This window comes from Nicotiana sylvestris, chromosome 1 (assembly GCF_000393655.2).
Source record: "Nicotiana sylvestris chromosome 1, ASM39365v2, whole genome shotgun sequence".
Classification (NCBI taxonomy): Eukaryota; Viridiplantae; Streptophyta; class Magnoliopsida; order Solanales; family Solanaceae; genus Nicotiana; species Nicotiana sylvestris.
In genome coordinates, this window is record NC_091057.1 from 173,259,902 (window position 1) to 173,284,254 (window position 24,353).

At 33.1% G+C, this 24,353-nt stretch overlaps 2 protein-coding genes across 3 annotated transcripts; both read left to right on the forward strand.

Annotated features, from left to right (window-relative positions):
• Positions 1–3,971: 3,971 nt before the first annotated feature.
• Positions 3,972–5,810, forward strand: LOC104247984 (F-box/kelch-repeat protein At3g18720-like). The gene is made up of 2 exons (XM_009804155.2): positions 3,972–4,390; positions 4,519–5,810. Exons 1-2 carry the CDS (start codon positions 3,972–3,974, stop codon positions 5,684–5,686), a joined length of 1,587 nt encoding a protein of 528 aa, XP_009802457.1. The 3' UTR covers positions 5,687–5,810.
• Positions 5,811–6,968: 1,158 nt separating this feature from the next.
• LOC104247985 (probable zinc metallopeptidase EGY3, chloroplastic) lies at positions 6,969–11,446 on the forward strand. 2 transcript variants are annotated; one of them, XR_011406280.1, is made up of 7 exons: positions 6,969–7,737; positions 8,189–8,386; positions 8,862–9,086; positions 9,525–9,763; positions 10,326–10,480; positions 10,644–10,873; positions 11,013–11,101. XR_011406280.1 is itself a non-coding variant. In XM_009804156.2 (6 exons), exons 1-6 carry the CDS (start codon positions 7,159–7,161, stop codon positions 11,366–11,368), a joined length of 1,752 nt encoding a protein of 583 aa, XP_009802458.1. In that variant the 5' UTR covers positions 6,973–7,158; the 3' UTR covers positions 11,369–11,446. The 2 variants fall into 2 exon arrangements, 1 of the variants encoding a protein (XP_009802458.1); XM_009804156.2 differs by lacking the exon at positions 10,644–10,873 and having other exon boundaries at positions 6,973–7,737; positions 11,013–11,446.
• Positions 11,447–24,353: the final 12,907 nt, after the last annotated feature.

A 24,353-nucleotide genomic window follows, 5' to 3' on the forward strand; every position in this document is an offset into this window, starting at 1 on the left:
ATAGTTTGATTGGATTTAGGGATTAAATTTTAAAAATGTTGACTTGGATATCTATGTGGCAATTTGTTTTTGAGGAGTTGGGTGCCACAATGGATGTCCTTAGGGCTAGGGGCAATTTTAGTTACTTTGTCAACGGCAAGGATGGATTTGGATGGAAAATCTAATGGGGGATAAACGTAAACTATTTACCAATGTAGAGGGATAAATCCGACCTTTTTTCCAAATAATATTTCTATTTTGATTGAAGGTGGGGTGGGGGGTTTCGGGGGTAGTGTGGGGGTTGGGGTTGTGGGAGGTAGGTTGGAGGTGGGTTGGGGGTGGCTGAAAAAATTCTAATTTTACTACTTTTTTATTATTCTTGTCTTTGTAAGTATTATAAGATAAAGAACTATCAAATAAAGTCCCAAAACTAAATTGAGAAAAGAAATCGTTAGCATGTAATAAGCGACTAAAATACGTAATTATAGTCTATCATCAATTATTGACATAGCAAAATGATTTATCAAAGAATTTACTTACTATTACAAAAAAATGAAGGAGTAATTATTTAAAATATACTTGTTATCATGGGCTGATCTATAGCCCAATGTATGGGGCACGTGAACTCATGGCCTCTCCACCAAACTAGGTATTTTATGTACATATTTTTCAGAATTGATTTAATATTATTTATTGACACTCATGCTCTATAAGGACTAAATGGTGCATTCGGTTGAATGTTGAATTATTTACTTAGAGAAGTAGGGATCAATTCCACTTAATACTTTAATTTTTTTCTCCTTTTCAATAGTGCACATGTATTATAAAATCCTAGATCCGCCTCTGCTTGTTATATGAAGTATATAATATGAATAATATTTAGGGTCCTATATTTTTGGGGCTGGGATTGAGCTGCCCCTGACCAGCAACGCCACCTTATTGCCAATTAGCAATTAACAGTTCGTGAATTGTGGTGACGGACTAGCTAGCTCGATGTTCCTCTACCTTCTATAGTTGTTGATAAAATATAAAAGGGAAAATTTCACATTATAACAACTGAGCTCCCTACTTTTCAATTTTATAACTCATATGTCAATTTACAATTAATTAGCCCAAAAATAATAGGCTAAGATTCAACATCCAACTCTAATAGGTTCTCAAAATTATTATTTAATTTTTTAAAAAGATTCTTTAAGCTTTTAATTTAATTTTCGAATCGGTAACTGTGACTCAAATATTAGTTCAACAAACCAAATTCATTTGGGTGGTGAAAATTAAATTTTTAACAAGCTTAATTATGTGGGTTTAAATTTCGAATTTGATTTTGTGAGAAATTTGGAGTGGGTGTTATTTAGACTTGTTAGAAATAGTATAAGGAGGTTGTATATAAAATTTTAAGTCATTTAATGGAGATTTGGACTGGTTTTGAACAAGAATTGCAACTGAAAATCGTGGAAGAAGTTCGTCCACATCCGCTTGTATAAAGGTGTATAAAAGTGTATAAGGTGTGTTTCTACACTCATATATACAAGATTATACATAATTATACAAAAAACTGACTTTGTGTTATTCCTTGCGTCTTTTCTGAAATTTAACTCAAATCTTGCTCAAATCTACTCCAAATCACTTCAAATTTAAATTTTAAACTCCTTTTGATATTTTCAATCAATTGGAACAACACCCAATCCAAACAAGTAAAAAATTTTAAAAAACCCATTTTCGAAAGCAAAGCTTTGAATGGTCTTCAATGGTGGACTTCTACTCTTCAATTTTCTTACATTGCAAACAGGTGACACAAGAGGAGAAACAGAAAATACACGGCCCCTTGAAGCATATGTATAAGATGTGAGAAGAAGAGAGTAAAAGCAATGGTTGTGAGAACACAGATTTTGAATGTGCTAGTGCTTTCAAAATATGTACAATGCGGGTTAGGTCATGTAAAATTTAAAAATATGGGTCATTTTTTGTTATGGTGTGAAGTCATATTTATTTTCTTGTAATTCTTTCGATATAAAACAGAACATAGCAAGCAGTGCTAGTATTTCCTGAACGAAATTATAATGTGAGCTCTTTTGGTACACCTCTTGTGCTTTTGGAAATTATAAGAAGAATAATTAATTAGCCTTTTCATATAATACCAGTAAATAAACATACACTGCCACTTGTACTCTGGTGCTTATAACCTCCATATTATTATTTTACCAATTTCTTTTTATTTTAAGGTAATCCAAATTGGTTCACAAGAAAAAGTTTAAGTTACGTCAAATTACCCATCAACCGATCCCAACATAAAAATTGGATGAATCGGACGGTTAACATTTTTGTGAACTAAATTTGGCATCCTAAGATAGTCACATATTGATCCAACACAAAAACTAAAATTACATGTGCTGATATAGTCTATTTCTTGCAATTGCTAGGAGGAAATCGAACTTCCAGAAATAAAATTGAGATTTAGTTCGGATTTAACCAAAACATAGCTAGTTAACCTACCTTCTTGATTTTCTTTAAATATTTTTTAAAATAGGAGTAGAACTTACACTACAATATGTTACCATGTATAATACGTAGGATTTAATTTAAATATATAGATTGACAATTTAATGAAATCTCACACATTAATACAATTTTACGTACTTCAGAAGAAATTTGGCTTGTTTTCCACATTACTAGTTCCATTTGTTATGGACAATGCGTAGGGGGAGGGAGTTCTTCGTAGTGTGTATACAATGGGGTTAATGTGGGTCCAATTTAGTCTTTAAACAAAAAAAAAAAAAAAAAAAATTCTCTTCCCCAAAGAGTTTGGGTATTTGGATATAAAGTGTGTATTTATTAGATGAAAGTCAATTGTTTTAATCGCTTGACCAACTTCTCTCCAAATATGTTGAAGAAAAGAATATTTACTTGTAATAAATATCTTTCGAAGAGCTTCAAGTGTGTGAATATAATAAGAGTAAATGTATTTATCCAGGTATTTTTGCACTCCTGTATATAATTGGTCAAATTGACATGAAAAACAGATTGAAACACAATTAGGCCAGAGTAGTTGGAATCTAAGGATATGAACGGCAAAGTAATAGAGGACAACTGTACAAATTTACTTGTGTTGAGTGATTATATCAAATCAATAAAGACACGAATATAGTTATCATTAGATTATAGTAATTAAATTTTAATACGTATTATCACCTAATTTATCAATTAACCAGGAGTGATATTATTTGAAACACTTATTTGAGTTTGACATGACTAAGGAAAAGGAAAGAAAAAACAAAATAGTAAATCCTAATTCAAATAGGAAAGGGAACGAAGTAAAAATATTTTATTACAATTATTTATTTCCTCCACACTCAAAAATAAGCTATCAATATCCTTATTTATAATAGCAGGAAACTTAGTTTAAATAGAAACATGGAAGCCTATTCCTATATTAATTTTCACTATAATATCAAATCCTAAACAATTTAGGTCTCCTACCACAACTCGAATTAGCTTTCCACTTTATATATATATTGAAACAAACGACTCGGCAATATACATCTTCTGAAGAAGAAGAAAAAAAAGGGTGTATAGAACTAGCCATGACGTCATTGCCATCAAAAGTTGAAATTAGCAAGGAACAAATTGGTGTTAACGTGACGGGTAGATATTGCAAGGCTCGTTGGAACGACTGGGGTTTTTTTTATTGATGACTACACACGCGGACGGTGTTTTGTGTGGCACTTCAAATGCCACACAATAATCAGGCTCCCTCGCTTCCGCTACTGCAGTGAATGGGAAACAAAGCTGTTCAAGTGTGTTGTTACCCCTTCCACTTATGAGTATTTTGACAATTATTTGGAAGATGATTACTTTTGCACCGTCTCTCTATTCTTCAATAGCGACTTGTATTGTCTAATATGTCGTCCCCCTTTTTATAAAAAGTGGGAAAAGGTAATACTTCATGACAGTAGCTTGCGCGACGCTGTCTCGTTTTGTAACGGTGAGAAACTATGCATTCTGGGAAACTAGGGATAATACAGATGATCCCGGAAATAAGCACTTGTCTGTCTCCTATCAGAGCACCAACTGATCGAACTGCAATGTATCGAAAGAGACTTTTGGTTTCGTGGCAAAACCAATTGTTTTTGGTTCAACAAAAATTGGGATCAGTCTTGGAGATTTGGAAGGCCGATTTCAAAACAGAACAATTCAAGAGAATATTCAATTTGGACAAATTTATCATTTTTATAAGTCAAGGATTCTCCGTTGCAGTTTCTTCATCTGCACTTGAAGAAAAAAACTGTGTTTATTTCACAGAAGGCAATGATAATCACATTCTGTTTGCCTTACACATTGGGGATCAAAGTTTGTCAACCACAGAGCGATTTCGTATCCATACCTCTCACAATTCTATTCCTCTACTCGAAAGGTAACTAAAACAATCAATCAATTACGTATAGTTAATTCTTTTGTATGTGTTACTAGACCTAATAAATGTTTTTTAATATTGCTTCTATACCTGACTGACTTCATACTGTTTGGCCATGTTTTATTTAGGCTAGGAACCGCCAAAAATCAAGGTAGCAGTAAAGGAGACGACAAGGTGAAGAAGCGGTCATCCTCGAAGCATAGTAATACATCGGAGCCAGTAGTAGTAGACAGCAACATCTGCGGCCATCTTACTTTAGACCTTCAAAGGGAAATTTCTCGGCATCTACTTTCTCAAGACGCATACTTGTACATGAATTTTCGGTTGGTGTGTAAATTATGGAGATCTGTTGCTCCTCCATTACGTTGGAAGGTGGTTGATCAACCGACTCGTTCTTCTGATCAAGACTCCATGTGGCTTCTATCCCTAAACCAAAAAGATGGTTTGTGCACTTTTTATAATCCCTTTAGAAATCTGACTTGTTATATGAGCAACATCGACTTAGTAGGGTGTGAAATTCGGTATTCAAAAGATGGTTGGCTTCTTGTTTCAAGAGGTCCAAGGTCTCTCTTCTTACTTGAGCCTTCTAGTAAACAAATAATCCATCTTCCAGAACGAACGGATGACTATTTCTGTGACGCTATGTCATTCTCAGCTTCTCCATCTAATTCATCTGCCTGGGTGATCTTTGGTATAGCTTGTTTAAACTCGTATCGAGTCAGGATTTCATATTTGAGAGCAGGGGATGATAATTGGACAAGTATGACAATGGACAATGAGGTACCTTTCATAGTTTTTTCTCGTCCTGTGTACTTTAGGGAAAAATTTTGTGTCGCAGGCCTGCGTGGTGATGTTGGTGCATTTGGCTTCTTAGAAGACGGAAATCCTTACTGGGTTATCCATCAAATTGGTCTACTATATTCACCTCGTATTTCTAGCGCTCTCAGTCAATATTTAGTTCAGCGAGATCAAGATGTGCTATATTCAGTGATAATGACACGAGATCATAATGTTCGTGTTTATGAACTAGACTTTGGAGACAACGGGGTTAAATTAGTGAAAGAAGTCAAAAACTGGCTTCTTTTCATTAGCGAAACCTCATCTGTTGCCGTCCGTGACATGGACGTAAATTTGGACGATGCTCTTTTTTTCCCCAGCTTCAGCAAATCTAACGATTATGTTTACTACTCATTGGAAGCTGCCGCATTCAAAGTATTGAAAGACAATTCCACAGATATAAGGCAACAGAAAGAGCTTTTAAATCGTGTTTGGATCCGCTGTGAACTCAGGAATTGACATGTCGTTTTCTCTTCTTTTAATTAATGGATAACTTGCATATTTCAATTTCTTTTTTATTGATGAATTGCACTTAGGAAGTTAGAGTTAGATAAAAAGATGGTTACTATCCTCTGAGATAAAGTTGTATTAGATCAGAATGTAATCAATCAGATATATATTCATTTACACTAACACAAGCAAGTTTTATTGATGCTAATCATGAACGAAAAGGGGAACTGGCAAGTATTACGGAATGTCTATTTTATACTCCCTTAGCTTAGTCTCAAAAATAACGAACTTATTTTTTTTAGTCAGTTTTAAAAAGAATAAACTCTTTCTAAATTTGATAAAATTTTAACTTTAATCACTTTTACCCTTAATGAGATGATTTACAGTCATACAAATATATATGAATTGTTTTAGACAACAAGGTTCAGAAGTTTTGTCTTTTTTCTTAAACTCCGCATGCGATCAAATAGGTTCAAACAAATTGAAATAGAAGGAGTATAATATAGTGTTCATGCTTTTCTTCTCTTGTATTTCTGTTGAAGAATTACTTGTGCTTCATCAATTAAGTCAATTATATGGTAGATAGACTCCCATCACATTATGGGAATGGAATTCAAGCTGAATATAAATACTTCTATATGAAGGCCCTAGCAGCCTTGCCAATTATATACACAAAAACTGCTTTGACAAAAGATTCCTATTCCATTGTAGCATGACTGAAGATTTATAAGTTTAAGGGCATTAGTATTCCCTCCGTTTTAACTTATGCGAATCTATTTGACTGGACACAAAGCTTAAAGAAAAAGAGAAAACTTTTGAACCAGTATTGCAAAATGAGATACATATATTTTGTGTGGCTATACATTTAAATTATTTCCCAATATAAAAATATGTCATTCTTTTTTGCACGAATTAAAAAGAAAATATGAAGTAATATATTTTTATTCCTTGGTTATGTCAAACACGCATAAGATAATTGTCTAAAATAAAGTATCATTTTTGTTTTTATAAACTATAATTATAATTTAGGAAACTATCATTAAAAGTAAGTTGAATTCTAATTTTATTTCTAACCCATAAATGGTACTATTATTAGAGTATGAGTTTATTATTTTAACTCAAACAAAGCCACTTGTCCTCTTTTCCCTTGTCTTTCGGTTTTCATGATCGTCTTAGATCAGAATGAGAAGCAACGAATAAACTCAATCCGGTTTTATTTTGACTTACCTGGAAATATATATCATGCACAATATAGTCCAATTTCATACACCACAAAGTTTTCTGCGTCGTATTATCCAATATCTCTGTGGGGTTTCAACACTTCAATTTCATTGTCACTACCTAGAGAACGCATTGCACCTGTATTTGTTCTCCAACTTTCTAGACATTTCTCTTACATATTCCAGTCAAAATCTGCTCTTCCTTAAAATGGATTCCACATTGTTTCCTCTTCAGTTCAGAACATTCTTCATCACCCTCCTATGGCTACTCTTTGTGCTACTTCATGTTCTTCATTTTCCAAATACTCCTCAATTTGCCGAAAGACCCACTTCTCATTTTCCTTATTTTCCACTTACAACCCAAAAAGATTGAATTTTTGTGTTCCTAATGGAAAAAGATTGAATTTTTATGTTCCTAATAGAAAAAGATTGAATTTTTCTGTTAAAGCTGAGAAAGAAGATGAACCCTCATCTTCTTCTGTGGCTGTAGCTTCAGAAGAAAATGATTCATCGAAAAATGATAGTCATATCGAAGAGGGTGAGAGTGGTCCTCAGCATGAGTCAGAATCAGAGGCTGAGAGAACAGAAAGGGAGAAACAACAAGAAATGGATTGGAAAACTGATGAAGAATTCAAGAAGTTTATGGGGAATCCCTCAATTGAGACTGCTATAAAGCTTGAGAAAAAGAGAACAGATAGGAAGCTGAAAGAGCTTGACAGTGAAACCAGTAGCAACCCACTTGTGGGTTTCTTTAAGAATTTGGTTCGTGATAGTTTGTCCAGAGAGAAGGAAAGGTTAGAGAAAGCAGAGGAGGCTTTTGTAGCTCTCGATCTTAACAAGGTAATTTTCTGTTTAAATGATTATGTAGAGGTCAATCTAGAAGTTAAACTCAGTTTAGAGTGGGTGCGGCGTAATTTATATAGAGTTTAAGTTCGACGCATTGTCGGTGTATAAATTATTTACACAATCAAGTCACTTAATAGGTACTTACATGCAAACTCTAGATGAGCATTAATTGGCATTCTGAAAAAATGATAAGTAACCTGCTATCACAGGTTAAAATTCACAGATAGTGTTAAAGAATATTTATAGTGTCAGCGCATATGACTTAAATCCAATTTAAAGTCAATTTGTTCAGTGCGCATTATACATTTTTAAGAATCTTTTTGGATAGGTGTACATGGTTAGCGGTTTCTGCTTTGATGTTATGTTGTACTTGTCGATAGCGACATGATTGTCTTAATGACATATTCTCTGTGTATCTGATGTTTGTATAAATTTTCTATGGCAGCTAAGGAATTGTTTTGGCTTTGATACGTTCTTCGCAACTGATGTGAGGAGATTTGGAGATGGGGGAATTTTCATTGGAAATTTGAGAAGGCCTATTGATGAAGTAATTCCCATATTAGAGAAAAAGTTATCGGATGCTGCAGGAAGGGAGGTCGTTTTGTGGTTTATGGAGGAAAAGACAAATGATATTGTAAAACAGGTATACTTTAGATGTTTAAAAAGATAACTTTGACTGTTTTGCTATGCCTTTTTCGCGAGTGGACTACATTATTGATAGTTGAGTACGTTTACTACTAGGTTTAAGAAGTTGTAAAGCTTTCAGCCGAAACTTGCAACTATCGACCAGTATCTTGAGTCAATAGTGTGCTTGTAACTTAACATTCTTGATTGACTGTGGGAGAGGTTGTACCTTGAGGAATGAGTACAGTGATGTAGGTGAAGAGCCAGAATCAATAATAAAGAACGGAAAAAGGAAAGGTGTCGCTTTGGTGTTAAAATTACAATCTTTTGTAACTGAAGCTCCTAGTTTCTTTCTTTCAGTATTTTTTGGTAGTCAAATGCATTTAATTGTGTGAGGCAAAGGTTAACTTGTGTTATTTCAGATGTTTTAAGAAGATATTTTCATCTGGTTACCTGTGAAAATGACATCTATATTTGATGATTTTACTTTTCAGGCTTGTGTGGTACAACCCAAGTCAGAAATGGATCTTCAATTTGAATCAACCAAATTAAGTACTCCTTCAGGTTACATCAGTGCGGTATCTTTGGCTGTAACAACTTTTGGCACTATTGCTTTGACCAGTGGTTTCTTCCTTAAGCCTGATGCAATGATTGATGATTACTTGGCCAACGTTGTTCCTCTTTTTGGTGGCTTCTTGACCATTTTGGCAGTTTCAGAGGTATGCATTGTATTTCTCCATTAAAACATGTGAGCTGATGGCTAAATCTCATGAAAGCTTTAGATCAAATCTCAAGTATGCTTCTTATTGATGTCAAACGTTTGTGATATTTGGTTTCTAAGAAATTCTTTTTGCCATGTAAATGAAATTTTCTTCTAAAGTCTCGTCTCAGCTATTGGTACAACATAAATATTAATAAATGTTTGACCTTTAGATACACTCAAGCAAGTAAGTGTAGGTTATCTGGTGTGTTTCGTACTATTGGATTGACATGATGTGTTTGTTATGTGGAGTTCGGAGTTTTTATATTTAATTTCAGAGCTTGTAGCCTTTGCGACTTCATTCTATGATGGGGTAATTGCTTTATTTTTCATGACGAACAACAAACTTCTGATGTCTGTGTTCTGCTTAATAATTGCTATCTTTCATGCATGGCAGGTAACCACAAGAGTAACTGCTGCACGCTATGGTGTCAAACTTAGTCCATCTTTTCTTGTCCCATCCAATTGGAGTGGTTGCCTGGGTGTTATGAATAACTACGAGTCCCTGCTACCAAATAAGAAGGCTTTATTTGATATTCCAGTTGCTCGTACAGCAAGTGCGTACTTGACATCACTAATGCTTGCAATTGCTGCTTTTATCGCTGATGGAAGCTTTAATGGAGGTGACAATGCACTGTAAGTGATTGTTTTTGTTCTCCCCTTCAATGGTGAATTGCACTAGAATAATTTCTGTCTCATTCTCATATACACTTCAATATGGAAGGCAAATCTTGGTTTTTCCCCTTGCTTATTTTGACCGACATGATTTAGAAACTGTGGTTGTGAAAGTTTTCTCTGGAGCGCTCAATGGCTTTTCTGGTATGCCTCTGCATGAACTTTGTATGAATGACAGTGTGTAGTTAAGTCATCAGTATTCTAGGTAAAGCTTTCCCATATATAATTATTTTGCTACCATGGAATAACTAACATGAGCAAACAGCTTGATGTCCCAAATTTTGTGATGTTTTACATATACATTAAAATTAATAAGAAAGAAAACTATTAAAAATTTGGTATGACTTACCAAGTAAATATTTTGAGCAAATTTGATACGCCATAATGAGAAATTTTCAAGCATATCATACATGTCTCCTTCCACCTTATCTCTTCAGTATGAATTCTATTAATTTGATTGTCATTTTCCTTACGCTACCTTTTCTATATTACTTCCGCTTATTGTTCTCTCTTTTTAATTCAGGTACATACGACCTCAGTTCTTCTATAATAATCCTTTGTTCTCCTTCATTCAATATGTTGTTGGGCCATATACTGATGATCTTGGGAATGTGCTGCCTTATGCTGTTGAAGGTGTGGGAGTACCAGTTGATCCCCTTGCTTTTGCTGGACTTTTAGGTGAGTTGCTCGAAATTTGTTTTTTTTTTTTTTTTTTTGCTGTCAAAATTTGATTTTTTTTGCTGACTTCATAAAGTAGTTTTATGACGTGACCTCAAAACATCAGATTATGTTATGCCTGTGTTCCTCCATTGTTGTAAAACTCCTCTTAGTGTGTTCCCAGCTAAACAAAAAGCATTCAATTTAGTGAAATCCGTGCCCTCGTCACGGTACCGGATAAATTATTCAAGGGTGATATTCAGAAGAAGGGGAATAAAATGGACAAGAAAAGAGCATTCGTTTAAATCTCAAGTGGTGCACATGCATAAAAGCTGAGTATCTGGATAGGTCGTTTGTGGATAGACATTTACTCCTGCATAATCACTGATCTCCCATGTAACCTCATAGAACAAGGTAATCTAGGACGCTAACATAATAAATTATGGTCTCACTTCCAGATGTATACTTGATGAGTTCTTAATGCAACATGTCAACTGACATTGGCACTGCTTTATGGTCCATTACATCACCCAGTGTGGTCATTCTTTTGCAGGGATGGTTGTGACCTCTTTAAATCTCTTGCCATGCGGAAGACTAGAGGGGGGGCGAATTGCACAAGCTATGTTTGGCAGGAGTACTGCTGCTTTGTTATCTTTTGCAACTTCCCTGTTGCTAGGGATAGGTGGTCTAAGCGGAAGCGTGCTATGTCTGGCGTGGGGACTCTTCGCAACTTTCTTCCGTGGTGGAGAGGAGACCCCTGCACAAGACGAGATCACCCCCCTTGGAAATGAGAGGTTTGCTTGGGGTTGTGTACTCTTCTTGATGTGTTTCCTTACCCTTTTCCCCAATTTGGGTGGTACATTCTCTACCTCATATTTTGGTGCTCCATACTTCCGTGGTGATCTGTAGTTATGAATTAGCGTGTATCTTATCGAAAATATATTGTAAAGTCTTAATTATTTTTTAAGATCAGGTGTTCTCTCTCTACATTTACTGTTTAGATTTTGATACCCTTGAGTGAGATTATTCAATGGAATGGTGCAAAAAAGCATAACCAAATCTTATTCTGCAATCAGCTGTATATTTTTGGCCTGACCTTTTCATTCTTCTTCATGCCTGGACTAAAGGTTTGGCCACTTAAGACAACTTAAGAATGAATGGATTAAAAAACACAAGATTTGTTCAACGCCAAATTTATTTAGTTACTTAATAATCATGATCAATTAAAATTAAATAACAATAAATGTTACAAGATTTTTGTTTTTGGAGCTACAAAGAGCTTGCTTTAAAACCTTATGATCTTCATTCTGATGATTAGAACCACACTTAATTGGAGAATCTTCATCCTGAAGTCGTTAAATTGGAGAATTAATTCAAATAGCCGCACACCCAATCACGTAAATTAAAAATAGCCGGTGAAGGTATAATATACGCATAATTTATATATTATATATGTATAATTGTGTATAATCAATATATAATCTATGTATATGACTAGAAAAAGTAAACATGAATATATGACCGACTATTTATATAAAGATCCCAAATTAATTTCGTTAACAAGGTTTAAATGTCAATTTCTATGCGGAGGCTTCTTTTGTTGTTTATCTTTTGACTATTTTGATGTATTAATCAGTGGGATAATTACGAGAAAACTACTCTTTATAGCCCCTCAAAATTTTAATAGCTCATGTTTTGTCTCACTTACAGAAATTGGCCTTTCGGTCCAAACATATTGCATATACTAGCCGAAAGGAATGAACATGATAACATAAGTGTCTGTAGCTTAGTGGATAGAGCGTCTGCTTCCTAAGCTAAGGTCGTGGGATCGATCCCTACCTGGCGTGATTGAGCAATCTTTTTTTGCCCTTTTAAATTGTATTTTGTACTTCTGGATCTGATAAGTATTAGCTAAGAATTGAATGAAATATGTAATGCAGGTCATATACGAAATGTTTATTTTGTATATTTTTTGTATAATAACAGTCTATTTTTGTATATTTTTTGCATAGTGACCGTCTATTTTGTATATTTTTTGTATAGTAACAGTCTATTTTTGTATAGTGACAGTCTATTTTATATATTTTGTATAGTGACAGTCTATTTTGTATATATTTTGTATAGTGACAATCTATTTTGTATATATTTTATATAGTGACAGTCTATTTTGTATATATTTTGTATAGTGACAATCTATTGTATATAAATTGTATAGTTATAGTCTATGTTGTATATTTTTTGTATAATGACAGTCTATTTTGTATAGTGACAGTCTATTTAGTACATATTTTTGTATAATCATAGTCTATTTTTTATATTTTTTGTATAGTGATAGTTTGTTTAGTATGTATTTTGTTTCCAATTATCACTTTCAGAAACATACTTCAATACGTAAAATATGTTTGATTCATCTTCCACAGAAGAGAAAATCAAAAATTATCATAGCCTCATTGTACATAAATGAAACAGAGAGAGTAACAAGAAATTGAGGCTTAGATTTGTGTTTAACCACATGCAAAAAAAGAGAATCCAACGACACCATGGCTGCAAAAACCCACTGGGAGCATGCCCCGCCAAGATACGGGTGGGGTTATCTCAAAATTCCCCAATTGATTAATAAGCTCAGAAGGGAATGACAAAATCATCATCGCCTCTTTCACCAGCTCCACCGGCAAACATTGAATGCTCCGGCGAAAGCATTAAAGAAAGAAAAAGAAAAAAAAAGTGGAAGTGTTGTTACTAATGCTATTCTTATTTAATCTACTAAACAACCCCTTAATAAAATTGATAAAAAGGGATGTTGTTTGGGTTCTTACAGTATATGGAGAAATCAATGACTGATTACAGAGAGAGGCAATCGATCGAGATGATAGAAGAGAACGGGGCAAGGATAGGGATAGTGATAGCAGATTGAGCCGTAATTACTTTTGGGCTATAAAATGATATTCCAATTTTAAGGCTACCGGGTGTTATATGTTTGGGCCGATGGGCTATAAATGATATTCTCTCGATAATTACATGGGAGAATTACATCCCTTGTCACTTGGCCCAACAACCCATCAGAAAATGGCTCATGTTTGAAGCCCTTACTCAGTATAGCTCAGGTTGTACATACTCTGAAAATTAATTTTTACCAGTTAGCCCATCCCTTATTTCTTCGTTCCCCTTTTTTCTTCGTTCTTCTTCTCCTTCCCATGTCAGCCTTTGCACCACAAAATTTCTTTACTATTGTTATTCTCCTTCAATTCTTTTCCGGATTTCAATGGTTAACTAAGGATTTGAAAAATAAAAGTCACCATTATAAGTGGTTCGAAGATTCGATTTCAAAAATTGAGTTTTCCGATTTGTTAGTTGTTTGGAATGGGTGTTGTCTCAATTGATTGGAATCATCAAGATGAGTTCAAAACTTAAATTTCAAGTGATTTGGAGTAGATTTAGGATATATTTGAGTTAAATTTCAGAAATTGAGTTTTTCGATTTGTTAGTTGTTTGGAATGGGTATTGTCTCAATTGATTGAATCATCAAGATGACTTCAAAACTTAAATTTCAAGTGATTTGGAGTAGCTTTAAGCTATATTTAAGTTAAATTTCAGAGGATGCCCAAGGAAGAAAAAAAACACGTGAAGCTCGATTGATATGATTCATTTGTATAATAACGTATAATATTGTATAAATAGTATATTATAGTGTATAAACACAACTTATACACTATTATATCTAAGGTTGATACATTATTTACAGGTACCGTATTTGGTGAATTTCTCGCATTCTTCTTCAAGAATATTTTCACTCTGTGATTATACGTCTTTATACACTTTTATACAACTATATACATATTGTACCTCTTTGTATAAAAGTGTATAAGCATCGCTGACGAAATTTTTGTAGGATTTTCACTTGCAATTCTTGTATAAAACTAGTCCAAATCTCCAGCAAATAACTTCAAATTTTGTATACAACCTACTTAGACTATTTATAATAAGTTCAAACAATACCCACTCCAAATTTCTCACAAAATCATAATCGAAAATTAACAAGATTAGCATTAAAGGAGATGAGGTTTTAGGTTTCTCGCGTCTGTTTTTGCGTTTTGCAGTTGTGATAGGTATGTATAAACCTGAAGATATACAAAATTAAAAAAAAAACAGAGATGTATTGGTTATGGAAGAAGGCACGAATGAGTGTTGACTGAATGGGGAACTAATTTTTCTTTTTAGTTTTGTTTGCATATGATTCTTTTTCATTAATTAAATTAAATATTTATGGGTGAAAAATGAGGAGAGAGCTATAATAGGGGTAGGTAGGAATAAATGAGGTTGTTATAATTAGAGGAAATGGGAAAAGAAAAGATTTTATTGATATTTGGCTACACATTTACAAATTTGTAACTGGGCTAAAATATTGCAAGATCAACTTATGAAGTGCATTATTCCGTAATTTATTCTAATTACATTTCCTATTGGCCTCATTTAGGTGTACTGAACTTCAAAACCTTGGGAGGAATTTTTATTTTATTTTTTTTATCTAGAAACACCTTAGGAGGATTTGACTTGTAGTTTGACGTCTATTGTTTGTATTTCTATAAAATGTAATTATACAATCTAGAGCCTTTTGACGAGAAAAAGAAACGGAGATTACGTTCTTGAATTTGGTTTGACACAAATACTGAACGTATTTACACAGCACGAAAAAACGTTTAAAATAATTGCTAAAACTAATGCTTGTCAATGTGGTAAAAGCAACATGCTAACAGGAAGGTTCTTAAATTGTATTTATGTCAACTACTAGTAATATTTTTCTATATTGACTAGCCTTAGGAATTTCTTCTAACGTCTAATTAATTAATGTCCAGTTGCCAATAATAAAAAGTGTCCTTGATCAATAAAATGGTAAAACTTCTAATTCATAAAGTTATTATATTTGTAAGTAAGTTATGCAGCCAAGAAACGATTAAGTTAAGTTCCTTCCAAAATTTCAACCAATATTAGTTATCTTAATTGGGAATAGTCTTGCCTAATGCAAGGCATGACTTTTACTTGTGGAATAAGCTTAAATAATTATTCCCTCGTTCTATAAGCACTGTTACGTTTATTCCAAATCATATGACCTAGTTCAGTTGAGCGAAAATTTTTCTTTCATTCATAAAACTTAACTTCTTTTCAAGTAAAATGTATGTCCAATCACAATTTCAACTTCCAAAAATTATTTTTTTAATACTATTTCAATCTTTTCTTTTTAAGTTTTATCCAAATCTATGTCCAAACGCTTACTAAATCGTGAATGAATATAGCTTGGGCAATGATAAAAACCCTTGTGGTAGTAGACTTTCATCAAAGTAGTGAATCTCGTGACAAAGGAAAGGGTAATAGAAATTATTCTATTAATAGAAGGACCAAAAAGGAGTGATTTTCGTTAAATGGTAGAGTTGCAATAAGATGATGTAAAAATCAAAGATATATGAACCACAGAAGGTTCTTTCAAGTTTCTCCCCCAAGTCCATCCCAACCTCCAAAATTGAATGTCAAAGTTCAAATGCTTATGAACCTTCTACTTTTCTCTCTCTCTTCTTTTCTGTATTTAATTCATTGCCGAAAGGTCAACCCTACTCTTACGCTTTTTCAGCATGTGCTTTTTCTCCCACTTACTATTCTTCAACCAACCTTCTAGTATAGAGATAATTGCTCTCATGCTTTTGTGTACGGGTAAAATCGGGGTAACGTCTATCCCGATTTTCCAGTAAGAAAACGGAGGAAGAGCACAGATGCACAAGATTGTAATCGAGGTTAAAGACCCTCTGTATCAAGATCCAGGGAGAATAAACGATGCACTTGTTATCGGATATGGTAAAGCGACGCACTCCAGGCTAAGAATGAGTTCTAAGGCCTCGGAAAATACGGTAAACGGTTACGAATGACGGATAGAGAGACGTGATATTCGCACTCAACCGGATATCACGGCGTGGATCTCGCTCGATGTAGATTATGGGTCTATAATTACTGAGAAGGAAAGATTTTTACCCTTTTTAGACTTATACTAGGGATGAAACTCTCTTACTATATAAAGGAAAGTTTTTCTTTTGTAAGACGCATTGTAACACATAAATCAAAGCAAAACAAGTTTATTTTTTGCCTTTAGCTATTGTTAAAGTTTTGTTCATTTGTTCTGTTCTTCATTCACGACGGGGCTTGAACCGAGGGTCTGATCGAGGACGAGGTCATTTATCAGTCTAAATTCAGGCTTGATCATAGTATTACAACTGATTTGAACGTTTATTTCACTTCTAACTCATTTATTTGATATTTTTAATTGTCCGTGTTAGATTAAAACACATATCCTTCAAACCACGTACTAATTTAATTGTTACCCAATTTTGGGATAAACAGTTTTCTTTCTGAAAATGAAGATCTTATTTAATTTGGTCTTAATTAATTATCTTTATTAAAGGGATAATTGTTAGTATTATTGTCTGGACTCGGAGTACAGTTATCGAACTACTATGTCAAAGCTAAAAAATTATCCAAATCAAATCAACGACAATAAAACAAAATCATTATATTTTTGCCTTTTCTTGGTTTTTTATTTTTAAAAAACCTTTCTATTTAAACCCAAAAATGAAAAGAAAAGATGCTGCATTGATCATGTTGAAAAAGGCTAGAGCCTTATGATGATATTGGAGACTGCTAATCCAGCCTACATGGGGCAATAATGATCAGGGGACGATTTTCTTTATAGATCTATGTCCTAGATTTGAACTCCATATAGCTTAAATACTTTTTGAAAAATACGTACACACATCCACAGTTATTCACTTTAAAATTAAATGATATGCCTTTTGTTTCAATTTATATGTATCTTATTTTTCTTTCTAGTATGTTATGAACAATATGTTTTTTTTAATATTTATTAATTTCTTAATTCCACATGACATATTTCAAATCACATGTTTCAAGTGTATTTTGGTACATTACACACATCTTTTGTTTATAATCATAAGATTCAAAATTTTATTCTCTTAAACTTAGTGCTCAATCAAATTAAGATACATAAAATCAAGGGGAAATTTCACGTAAGAACAACTGAGTTCCCTACTTTTCAATTTATAGCTCATATTTCAATTTACAACCAATTAGCTCAAAAATAATAGCTAAGATTCAACATACAACTCCAATAGGTTCTCAAAATTACTATTTAAGTTTTAAAAAAGATTACTCAAGCTTTTAAGTTCATTTTCGAATCAGTAACTGTGACTCAAATATTAGTTCAACAAACCAAATCCATTTGGATGGTGAAAATTAGATTTTTAACAAGCTTAAATATATGGGTTTAAATTTCGAATTTGATTTTATGAGAAATTTTGAGTGGATGTTATTTAGACTTGTTAGAAATATTATAAGGAGGTTGTGTATAAAATTTGACGTCATTTAATAGAGATTTGGACTGGTTTTGAACAAGAATTGCAACTAAAAATCGCGGAAGAAGTTCATCTACAGGCGCTTGTATAAAGGTGTATAATAGTGTATAAGATATGTTTATACACTCATATACTCTATTATACATAATTATACAAAAACACTGACTTCGTCTTCTTCCTTGCGTTTTTTCTGAAATTTAACTCAAATCTTGCTCAAATCAACTTCAAATTTAAATTTTGAACTCCTTTTGATATTTTCAATCAATTGGAACAACACCCAATCCAAACAACGAACAAACTCAAAAAGTCCTATTTTCGAAACTAAAGCTTTGAATGACCTTCAATGGTGGATTTCTACTCTTCAATTTTTTTACATTGCAACCAGGTGACATAGGGGGAGAAGCAGTAATGGCGGACAACCCTTGAAGCATATGTAAAAGATGTGAGAAGAAGAGAGAGTGAAAGCAATGGTTGTGAGAATACAAATTTAACTCCATAGCTTTTAGAAGCAATGTTTGTAAGAACACAGATTTTGAATTTGCAAGAGCTAATGTTTTCAAAATATGTACAATATGGGCTAGGTCGGGTAAACTTAAAAACATGGACCATTTTTTGTTATGGTGTGAAGTCATGTTTATTTTCTTGTAATTCTTTCTATCTAAACAGAGGAAGTATTGTTACGAAAAATATTTTCTTGGAAAACAAGTAGTAATCTTACTTATTTTCTGGTGTTTGGTACGCAAACTAAGGAAAATAACTTCTTAAGAGTATTCATAAATAATTTAGATACAATAAACATGAAGTCATAAACTTTCGGACCAACAACCTCCTGAACTCACAAATTTTATAAACTTTCGAACCGCTAAACGTTCGAAATCGCGAACTTTTGAACCAGTAAATTTTATAATTTCTAAACCCGTAAACTTTCAGATACATAAACCTCTGAACTCATAACTTTGGAACTTGTAAAATTTCAAACCTGTAAACCGAAAGATGAAAAAACTAAAACTGAAAATATATAAAAAAATATTTTTTTCGGAAGGGAGGGGGGTGTGTGCAGAAAAACGAAAAAATAGAAATTTAAAATTATAAAAAGAAATTAAAAATTTGAACAGGTGCGCAGGGGGAGAGTGGGGGATGGGTGGTGGGTGGTGCAGAAAAACGAAAAAATAGAAATTTAAAAATTACAAAAAAAAAAGTAAACTTTTTTTTGTGGGGGATGGGGGGCGGGTGGCAATGGGGTTGGCGGGGAGGAGAAGCGGAAATCAGAATAGGAGCCAGAGCATGAAGAGGATCAGACTGCAGGTAATGGGAATGGTGTGAGTGAGGAGGGAACATCAAAGAAGAAGAAAAAGAAGAAGAGTAAAAAAAAAAGAGCTTTTTTGGAAAGAGGGGGTGGGAGAGGTGGCGTAGGGAGAGAAAGGGGCGGGGGGTAGGGTTAGATGTGAGGGTAAGTGGAGTTTTTGGAAAATATTTTCCTATCTTTTTCTAGGGAAGTCATTTTCCTCCAATTTCAGGAAAATGTGATATCTAAGAAAACATTTTTCAAACTATTTTGTGCAACCAAACAGTAGAAAATGGGAAAATATTTTCCGAAAAATATTTTCTGTCGTACCAAACACACCCGTAGAGAGAAATGTTCGTTTTCAGTTGTCTAAATTTAAGAGTTGCAAGAATACCTAATGCACATGTTCGTTTGTTAGGATGTATTAGAAAAAATAATATGTGTATTAACTTTGGTATTATTAAACCTTTACTTGGTAATATGTAATAATACCAAAATTAATGTTCAACATCATTCTTATACATAGCAAACCATGGCATTAACAATACCATAATTTTAGTACATAGATAAGCATGTATAAAGATAGAATTGCCCTACCACCAAAGGATGTGGTACAATGGATGTGACTGCTCTTTCCTTAACCAGAGGTTTCGAGTTCGAGCCCTAGGTATGAAAAAATCCTTGGTATTTATGCTAATTATATAAATAGCGGGAGCAATTTCAGTATCAAATTTTACATTAAACTTGCATTAATATAATATTATATTTTAATCAAACATAAATTTTGAAGGGCAATTTTGTCTTTAACTAAACTAATGCATGCATTAATAACCATTGCATTGTTAATACCATGGTTTCCTATGCATTAGTTATGCATAAGATTGTATTGGTCAAAATTTGGATTGGACTTAATAGCTGCAAATGGACGTGGTCGAGGGTTAAGTCGACCACGACATGAGGGCGAAAAGTCGCCTTAAGAAAGGTTAGTGCCGAGGTCGAGCAAAGGGAGTATGAAAATAACGATAGGATAAGTTAGAATAGAAAGAATGAATATTCCATTGAATATTCTTTCTGTGGTACCTTTTTAGGGTTTCTCAGAAGTATCCCCTGTAAATAGGAAGAGATAAAGAACAAAAAGAGAATCTTCACCTTTTGATAAGAGCACATTGTAAAGGGCTGACTGAGGAGAATATACAAAAGTTTGTTCACTGATTATATAGTTGGATTTACGTTGTTCATTCACAAGATCAAAAGATTCCTTATCCATTTTCATTTCCTATCACCCCATGCTGTTGTCAGGGAGGAAAATTGTCCAAGTCACCTAACATTTGGGTGATAAATTCCTTCTTATTATATTTATTGTCATTATCTACATTTATTGCATGCTTCTATTACTATATTTACTGACAATCATTGATCATATACTCGATATTTATTATTCTTGAACACGATCTCATCACATTGATATTTTCTAATTTTAGATCTAGAATTTATTATATTTAACTAGGATTCACCCTCTATTTCCTTATTAATTAGTTTAACAAAAAATTTAACACTTTTTGGTCAAACAAAGATAATACCAAATAGGATATATAACTAATATATAGGTTCAAAAAGTATACCAAATAAGATATTATTAATACACAAAACTAATACATGCATTATTTTATCTAAGGCATCGCACATGTTTCGATCCCACCGGCCACCGCTATAAAAAGATACTATTATTTCATTCGAACGGGAGGGGACGTAAGCTAACGAAATCTTTTTGTGTGTGGTCCTTGGGCAGCTGGTGGATAGGCGCATGGTAGATTTAAATCATAACGTAGTGATGATGCATCGTGGAGCGTAGCGTGATCACTTCCGCAGTCCTTCCATATATAGTAATCAACCCATATTTATAACTATATGCATGTTGAATGTGTCTCGTTGGCAGGGGTGGAGGCAAATTCATACTTTAAAATTTATGAAATATTATAGCGACACTAAGAAAATACAATAATGTTAACTAAATTTATAATTAAGTATTTATAGATTTTTTAATGTATAACATATGTATAAAATTTAAACAAAAGTTGATGAATTCAAGTAAATTTGCCCCTGCTCGTTGGTTCCCTTTCACAGTCCATGTTGGCCATTCCCTTCTGCTCCATCATTGTGTCTTAAATTCACCATTTCCTGTCTAGTGTGTTCCCATAATTATGACTTCTTCATTGTTCATGATAACCTAATGAAAAGTTTTTTTTAACATCCTAATTATATTTATATATAGCTTAAAAGGATTATGTGTACGTATATGTTAATTCAACATACAAGATTCACATTAATTTTATGAAATACCATATATAGTAATCAAGGTCGAGGATATATTTGAAGTGCATGTATGAGTGAAGTGAGATTTTATCAAATTAGTATTACTAGTAAATATGATCGCCGATCTAAGGCAACTAAGATTTTGGATACCTAATATAATACCCCTGCTCATTTAATTTGTGACGATAAATGCATAATTAGTACTCCACTTCTTTGGTCTATATAATTTATTTTAAAGGTTTTTGCACATATAAAAAGTTACTGTGTATTATAGGCTTAATCTTAAATGACCTTTATATTTCTTAAACATATTACTTAATTAACACTACATGAATCAAAAGAAGTAAGAATAGATTTGAAAAGAAACCATAAATTACTTTTTGATTTTTAGAAATATCAAATATTTAAAATAAATTTAATTTGTTAAAAAGACTAATATTTAAAGCCGAAAATATCGTATAAATGTACCCTTTCATTCTTATAAAAAACATTACGTATTTCTTATCTCAATAGAGGAGAACCTTAATTTGACGACGTAGACCAAATCATGTCGGGTTGAGGAAGAGGTCAACTCCGTGCTTCATTTTTCGTTGACCTTATCCCTTTTTGATAACTGTACAATACAACACGTCCATTACTTGGCCACCCTTTTTCTTAGCTTTTCGTCATCCCTCCGTAATTTTCTCCTTTTTTTAAATAAGAAAAAAAGAGATAATTATAGAGTTATATTTTTAGAAATTACTATATATAGCTCTTTATATACAGCAACTTTTCCCTGCTTTCTTGGTTCTCCACTCTATAAATCCATCACTTTTGCACCAACATATACACAGAAGGCTATAGAGAAAGCAGACGAAGAAATAAATATGGCTAAACTTAGCACCTTTTGCATGATATCATTCCTCCTCCTTCTCACGCTAACTTGCGCTTCTTCCCGGCCGATGAGTACGCCTTATCACGACGTTACTCCGATGGAGCATAGTAAGGTATGTTTATTATTATTGTTTGCAATCCCTATGTTTAATTTCAAAATTTTGTTAATTAGCTTCTAAAAAAGAAGTTTAATTGAATGAATAATAATTTTTTTATAAATAAATGGTTGAATCCCTCGTCAACATAAGGAAGCTTCTAGTATAATATGGTAGAGGTAATTCGAAACTGTAGGTTCAAATTCTGTGTGGCATTCATAAAATTATGCTGCACAAATAGGATAATAATAATGAAGTTTTTTTGTTTATAAATAAATTGTTGAATCCCTTCCTCAACATAAGGGAAGCTTCTAGTACAATGATAGATCTAGGTAATTCAAAATTGTATTATAGGTTCAACTATGTACGGCATTCTTACAATAATTTTTTGAATGGGGTTGTTAAAATTCCTGATTTCACCATCAAATTTAGATATTCATATATTTAACTGATTCGGAGGGGAGCTTTTACTTGGAGGGAAGTCTTATCATGTGACCAAGAGGTCACAATTTCGAGCCGTGAAAACAGCCTCTTGCAGAAATGCAGGGCAAAACTGCGGATAATAGATCATTATGGTCTGGCCCTTCCCCGAACTCGTGCATAACGGGAGTTTAGTGTACCGAACTGCCCTTTTTATATATTTAACTGATGCCCTAATTACTTGTGATTATAGGATAAGGCAACAGCGAAAGTAGAAGTTGACGATAGATGTGAAGGTCTTGGAGAAGAAGAATGTTTGATGAGAAGAACGCTAGAGGCTCACCTTGATTATATCTATACCCAGAGGCATAAGCAGCCTTAAATTTTCTTTTCTCTTTTAATTTGTAATTCTCTTCATTTTTCTTTATTTGATACGTACTGTAGTTCTATTCTTTTTCTTCCTTCTTCTTTTGTAGTTATGGACATGTAGATTTATTAATAACTATTCATGTCCCTTGTCTCATCTGTTAAATTTATACTGATATATTATCCGATCAATCTAGTTTTACCGTTTATTTGTTCATAATAATATATATATATAGTTCACAAGCCAGTGCTAAATTCTGCCTTCTGCATTTGTTTCTATTGTTCTCTGAGTTTATTAATATGGTGGTGCATGAAACTTCAAGAAGCTACACTTTCCTTTTTCTTTTCAAGTTCTATTCTTGATCCATGGAATTAAGGATTTGTTAAGGTGTACGTGGAGTATTTTAATTGCTAGTTATTTAAGGGTTCAATGCTTTTCTTTAAAGTTTCTTTATGAAATCATTTTTATAATATGATGACACTGGTATTAATTATGCTGTCAACTAATGATGAGTACGACTTCATCATATATATCTCAACCGATACATGGAATATATATAAAAATAAATATCTCCCACCTTTTGGCTGGAAAAGTTATAGCATGGCTGGTTTATACAATACGGGAGAGAGGTTGAAGTAAAATGATTAGTTGAAGTTTTACGATTAATTAAATTTTACTCCTTACAATAATTTAAAGTGCATATCATGTGCTAACACTGTATTATACTGCTTATTACTATGCTTTCTTAATATTAAGTTCAGATTATGTTGTGATTGAATAATTACCATGCCCTTCTTTGGATCCCGAATCAGATTTGTTTTTCTCTTTTTAATTGCATTTTTGTTGTTTTCTTCTTCTTCGTGTTCGTCTATATATATCGTAGGGTTAATCGACATTAACTGTAATAGTTGAAAATAGGGAGAGAAACCAAGACCCCTATAAAACTACTCCATTACGTTTTTTGGTAATTTTATATTACTGGTTGTTTAAATACTTTTGCATACTCCAGATATTATATTGTTGAATACTCCGGTTAGGTATATGGTTCAATTACTTCTTTATTACACATGTAAATAAATATTTGGTGGATAATCTAGAAAGAGCGACGTTAATCTTAATATATTCTTAA